This window comes from Gavialis gangeticus, unplaced genomic scaffold, assembly GCF_001723915.1.
Source record: "Gavialis gangeticus isolate Ggan-Ray unplaced genomic scaffold, GavGan_comp1, whole genome shotgun sequence".
NCBI classification, from domain to species: Eukaryota; Metazoa; Chordata; order Crocodylia; family Gavialidae; genus Gavialis; species Gavialis gangeticus.
In genome coordinates, this window is record NW_017729032.1 from 255,712,548 (window position 1) to 255,719,249 (window position 6,702).

Below are 6,702 nucleotides of genomic sequence, written 5' to 3' on the forward strand. Positions count from 1 at the left end.
ATGAACACCTTGCTGGGGTCGTTTGACCCCAGTACTCTTTCCTGCCATGGCAGGGGGTCGGACTAGATGATCTGCTCAGGTCCTTTCTGACCCTACCAACTATGAAAGTCATAAGATACCAACAATTTAAAACAGTTCACTCAGAGGTTAAAAATATGGTCAACTAAGTTGTATAGATAGCTTTCACTGATGTGACTACAGCCTTTGATTCAACGAACAGAAAGGCCCTACAGAAGTTCCTGATGAGACTTAGATACCCACCAAAATTTTGTTACCATCATTAGACTTCTTCACAACCTGAGAGCAACAGTCCTGAGCAATGGCTTAGGAAGGGACCTCTTCACTGTTACAACTGGAGTCAAGCAAGGAGGTGCAATTGCACCAACAATTCTTTCCCATCCATCTCAAAGATATTCCACAGATAGCTGATAGACTTCCATTTGGTGTCAATACCCAGTATTACATGGGCAAGAATTTCTTTAACATGAACCAGTTATGTCCCAAATACAAAATAATAAAGCCTCCATTACTGATCTACAAGATGCTAATAATTGTATCGTGTGTGCCCACTCAATCGAAGAGCTCCAGGTCATTCTTGACTGCTTCTGTGAAGCATGTGAAATGCTTGGACTCACTGTCAGTTTCATGAAAACCAAGATCTTTTACCAACCCAACCTAAACCAGCCAACTGCTCCTCCATACACAATAATTAGTGAACAATCCTTGGAAAACACTGAGCATTCCCCTACCTGGGTAGTCACTTTCCCAAAAAAAATAGACTGTGACATTAAATACTGGATCAAATCTGCCAGTACTGCCATCTCTTAAAAAAAAAAAATCACATGTTCAATGATTGTGACCATCAGGACCCACACCAAACTTATCTACCAGGCTGTTGTCCTTCCTACCCTGTTGTCTGGGTATGAAACTTTGATGAGAAAATTGGGAACACCTGAAAGCCTTGGAATATTACCAGAAGCAAAGTCTATAGAAAATGGTCCACAAGCTGGAAGTACAGAAGAATGATGCCAGCATTTGGACTCAAGCAATCACCACCAGCATCAAAGCCATGTTTTATATGGCACCAGCTCTGTTAAATAGGACATGTCTTAGATGCCTAATAACCAGATCCCAAACAAAACAGGTCCTATACTCTCAGCTCATTGATGGTCACTGCCCTGGAGGTGGTGAAAAGAAGAGATTTAAGGACACCTTAAGGCCAACCTGACAAAAGGCAATATTAATATCAATACCTGGGAGACTTGAATCTTCTCTGATGGCATCGTGCTGTATGACAAGACATCAGTTATTTCAAGCAAACTTACCTTGCTTCAAGACTTCAGACAAAAGGTAAGGATTTTTTTTTTTTTTTTCACCTAGGCAGAGCACATGGGACATTACCTGAGCTAAGCCACCTAAACAAGTTAAAGACACATTTTAACTAAGTTCCTCTGTACAAGCAGGTTTTGATAACCAGAACACATGCTCTTATCCGGGTACTACACACCTCCAGGATTTCTGTGATGGGCACAAAACTGACAACCAGTTCAATCTGAGCATCTTGCTTTGCACCAAAACCCAGACCCCACAGCCAGATCAGAAGCACCCCAGCCCCCCCTCAGGCCGTAGGGAACAGAGCCCTGAGCAACGCACGCACCGGTGCCACCAGCTACCAGACAGACTAAGGGGGCCTGCAGCCCACGGGCTGCGTGCGCACAGGACCCCTGTCCCGGTCGGGAACATCTGCACAGGGTTCCAGGAGCCCCAAGACGAGTACACGGGAGAGCTACCCCGCCCCGCCTACGCCAAGATCCGCCGCTATCCCCACTCCACCACTCACCCCGCACGTCCCACGAGCCAGCCCCGGCGTCCGGACACCAGCGCACCGCCTGCCGCCCCAGCGCCCGCGCCGCCGCCGCCATCTCACCGCCCCGCCCTCCAGCACTGCTAGCTGCGCATGCGCCCCAGCGAGTTCTTCTTTCCTCCCCGTTTCCGCATGCGTTCTGAACCCCAGAACAGCTCGGAGATAAGGCGGGGTGGGGGGGGAAGGGAGAAAAACGCGCATGCGCAGGAGATTGGCTGGTTCGCTCATGCGCCAGAAGCCTGATGCGCGTGCGCACCAAGCTGCTTTGCCCCGGCCTGAGGGGGTGGGAGGGCAGTAGAGCGTGGGTTCTGCGCCTGCGCGTCACATTGGCTGGTTGGCTCAGGCGCCTCCAACCTCTCTCAGGATGACTGGGTGCGCATGCTCTTTGAGTCTGATGTGCGTTGAAAGGTTGCGCATGCGTTTGGAGCTTCTGCAACCCTCACAGTTCACTGCCGTAGGGCTCCCGCGGGGCGGGATGGGGGAAGGATGAGCCGCAGGATGTGATTGGGGGTGGGGCGGCGGTGGAAGCATGTGGGAGTGCAAGCTGCAGTCGGGTGGTGCAGTCTGGGAAGCTGTAGTCAGGTCTTGGCCACAGAAAAAGCTGCTCTTAGTGTTTTGTACGAAAAAAACCAAAACGAAACAGTTGCCTGTCTATAAAAAAAGAGCACTTACAGGGGTGTAGGTTGTAGAGCCCTTGGGGTAAGGACATAGGCAGACAAGGTTCTTTGGGTGAATCCTGTATTTCTTACTAGACTGACTCAAATAGTTGGTAAAATTCTTTGCAAGGTTTCAGGTAAAAAAATACCCCTTGATGCTTCCTCAGTCAGACGAAGGACATTTGAACCTGAAAGCTTGCAAAGGAAGTTTTTTTCTAAGTATTTGAGTTGGTCAAATAAAAGATACTGGATTTACCCAGAGAACCTTGAGAAGCACTACACTAACTCATTGGGGCAGAAGCTTTCCTAAGCTGTGGCTCCCTTCAGCTGCCGTGATTTAACCTGTGCTCGATGACCATTCTCATGGACAATTTGGGACCAGGCCAGCAAGTTACAGCCAGGGAACACCTGGGTTGCCATGTGCCCCTTTTGAAGTTGCCTCAACATTTGCATGGCTAGGTGACCCATGAGAGAAACCGAGAAAGATTTCAACGAGGAATCCCCAGTGCCCAAAACATTTTTCACCTGTTGCAGGTCCCCCAGAAGTGGTTGCAATGGAAGAACTACTCTTTCATTTTCCTGTAGTAAAAAAACAAGTGACAACCAAGAACCGGCATTTTCCAAAGGGGTGCTTCAAGTCGAAAAAAAGTTGAGAGCCACTGGATTGCTCTTTTTGTCTCTCTTGTGTCTCAGTGTCATTTGCTATTTGCCAACTACTACTCAGCTGCTGTATAAGGGTGAAGTTACTATCATGCAGAAAAAATGCTTTAAATTTCAGCCTTGACAAAGTTACAGATCATACATACTAAGGGCATGTGTTACTCTTCCTCCTTCTAGCTTCCCTTGGGTCTGTTATGGTTTCCTTGCCACCCTTTTTGTATAACATTCAGCCAAAGTAGTCCAGCAAGCAAAATGCAGCATGTTTACTATTTCATATAGCTACCTGACTTTGATCACAGTGAGGGTAGGGTCATTTATTTTTAAATTCACACTTGTGTGAGGCAAAAAACCTTAATACAATGAACAAGTACAAACCTTAGTTCATTAAAAGTAGCTCATGAGACAATCTGATAGATAGATTAGGCTGAGCCTGAACTGCAGGTCGTCTCCTCCTGCCCTCATATTTTGTACCTGAAAAGATGCATCTACATGTCAATTGTTTTGTTGCTGTTTGTTCTGCTTATTAATCAACATTTGGATTCGGCAGTTTCTCCATCTAGTGGTTGTTTGCAGTCGGTAGCTCTTTGTAAATTTTTTTGCCTCAAATTCTGACTTATCTCCACACGGTTGTCATTCAGGTCAACTGGGCTGAAGCTCCCTCATGTTCCAGCCAGTCTCTTTGCAGCACATTCAGAAAGGAGGAGCAGCCCTCGGCTGGCAATTTGACTCCCGGGATCCTTGCCAGCCAAGGCTGCTCAAGGCTTCATGTGCTGTACCTGAAAACACTGGAGCTGATTGCGCTAGAGTTAATTGCTTCAGGTGCATGTTCAAGCAGCATGCCCAAGAGCAATTTATTTTGGAGCAATAAGTGCTGCAGTTTATTGAAGTGCTATAATTGCATGTGTAGACATACCCAAGGAATACCAAAACTTCACTGTGATACACTGGGGTGCTTCTACATGAGACATTTCCTGCGGAGTAAACAAATTAGATCTGCAGTCAGTGTCTACACGTACACAGCTATTAGGTTGGAGTAAACTAATAAACTCTTGTACTTGTAAATACCTAGCTGAATTGGCTGTGGCACAAGTGTACTTTGCCTGTCAGCTAGCCCCATACTGGAGCCCTTGGGCCCCAGCCAGCCCCTCCGGAGAATGCTGAGCCAGCTTGAAACAGCCCCAGGTTGGCAGGCTGAGCTCCGGGGCTCCCTGTCAGCTAGGGCTGCTCTAACCGTGCTCAATGTGCTGCAATCCCTGATGCATGTGTAAATGCGGCACCCAGGGGCAATGAACTCTGGCACGACAAGTGCCAAAGTTTATTGCATTGCATTAATGTGCACATGTAGATGCACCAAGTTAGAGTTCAAATAGTTCTCTCGTGGTAAATCATGAGTCTGCTGTTGAAATAATGTGCAAATGTTCAGTAAATTATGACATCACAGTTTGGGGGCAGGAGTTAGATCAGAGTACTGAAATTTCAGAAAAGACTTTTGATATGCAAAGTAAATTTTGAGACCCATCAATAGGTTTGCAAATTCATAGAATCCCATTTTAATCCTTGGTTTCCAGGACTGGAAATTCACAAATTTATTCAGAGTAAGATGTATTATATAAAGAAGCCAGAATAATGAAAGGTATATGAAAAGGGTGGGACTACATATATACTTATTTTCCCCATAATTATTTTATGGAAGATCTGTGAAATAGCTTTCCTTTTTAAAATTTATCCTCAGTATTAAAAATATGTGCAATACAAATAAATATACTGAAAAGAAAAGGCAAAAATATTCCATAATGAAAAGAACAACCACTACTATTAAAAATTCCAAAAAGAAACATCTTTTTAAAAACATTTATTTTACCATCTTCATTGCATCATGCAGGATACAAAAATCTCAATTAGAAAACCTGTGTAACCATACTTAGAAGTAAAATCAAGGTACGTCAGAAAAAATATATATAATTACAGAAACCAAAGTAATTCATTTCTGATTTTGTTTTTGTTTTAATCTCATTAGATTACAAACTTCTTGTAGTTGTGATCTGCACAGAAGAGAAACATTATCCTTTGTGATAAGTTCAATCTTTCAGAATTCATCAAGTCAAATCTGGTGCATGTCACATCTAATATAATTCTAGAGCAACTGTGTGACCTGTGTATACCACAAAAAACTATTTCATACCTGTACATGCCAGATACTGAAATTTAAATCGTTCAATATATTGAGTAAGCATACTTATTTCTGCTTTCAGCTTTCAATTTGCTTAATCAAATGCCATTATCTTTTTTGGTAAAATTATATAAAAGATTCCCCTTAAGTTTAGGTTCCATTCATTAATATTTTATTGTTACACGATAATTATCAAGGGTGAGAAAAAGATTTAAAATAGGAGAATATTTGCAAGGAACATATCCACTTTAACACATAGATCCTTTTATCTTATTTTGTTTAAAAAAAGCGGGGGGCTGTCACTTTTTGTATTTAAATGTTGTGTTTATATTACTGCTTAGCACACACTTAGGGTTTGACCCCTTTCAGCTCTACCCTACTGTATAACATAATCAAATTCTAAGCCAACGCCTACCATGAAAAAACTGCTCCTTAAAATACTTGCCTCACTTAAGTCAATAAGAGTTCAAACAGTGACTTCAGCAGAATCAGCATTCCAACCACTGGTATCACTGATGTCACCACATCATGTTCAATTGGCTTAGATTTAGGCACAGAAGCTGCTGTGTATATACATGCTGGTTTGCATTCTAATTAGAATGCATCAGAGCAGACTTGATTAATCGAGTGTGTTCCACATTCTAATTGGAATGCTGTAGCGTAGCCTCACTGTCATGTGTATAAGCTCCTGTGTGTTTTACAATGGCTGTAGGGGTGCTTTATTTAAACCTTGTCAAATGAGGTTTAGATAAAGCATCCCACAGCCATTTTTAAATGTACAGGGGGTTAATACACGTGACAGTGAGGTGTTTTAATTAGAGTGGCTCTCCAGAAACCACTTTAATTAAAACCCTACTTCCTATCCCTAAGCATGTGTATAGGCAGCCAGAAAAACCATTTAAGATAAATGATTTTCAAGCAGGGTTTCATAGTTCCTAGGGTTGGAAGGGACCTGAGCAGATCATCTAGTCCGACCCCCTGCCATGGCAGGAAAGAGTACTGGGGTCAAACGACCCCAGCAAGGTGTACATCTAACCTCCTCTTAAAACCCCCCAGGGTAGGAGCCTGCACCACCTCTCTTGGAAGTTGGTTCCAGACCCTAGCCGCCCTGACCATGAAATAGCGCCTCCTGATGTCTAACCTAAACCTACCCTCTGCCAGCTTGTGACTGTTATTCCTGGTCACTCCTGGCAGTGCTCGGGGGAACAGTGACTCCCCCAGTGCCTGCTGATCCCCCCTGACTAGTTTATAACAGGCCACAAGATCCCCCCTCAGCCTTCTCTTGTGGAGGCTGAATAGGTTCAGGTCCTGTAGCCTCTCCTCATAGGGCCTGCCCTGCTGTCCCCTGATCA

General features: G+C 44.2%; 1 protein-coding gene across 1 annotated transcript in view; it reads right to left on the minus strand.

Annotated features, from left to right (window-relative positions):
* The window catches only part of ABHD10 (abhydrolase domain containing 10), a 7,481-nt gene extending 5,515 nt beyond the window's left edge, over positions 1-1,966 (minus strand). Inside the window, exon 1 of the mRNA XM_019525762.1 lies at positions 1,841-1,966. Coding sequence (XP_019381307.1) covers positions 1,841-1,922 — 82 coding nt within the window. The 5' untranslated portion in view covers positions 1,923-1,966. The remainder of the gene's footprint in view (positions 1-1,840) is intronic.
* Positions 1,967-6,702: the final 4,736 nt, after the last annotated feature.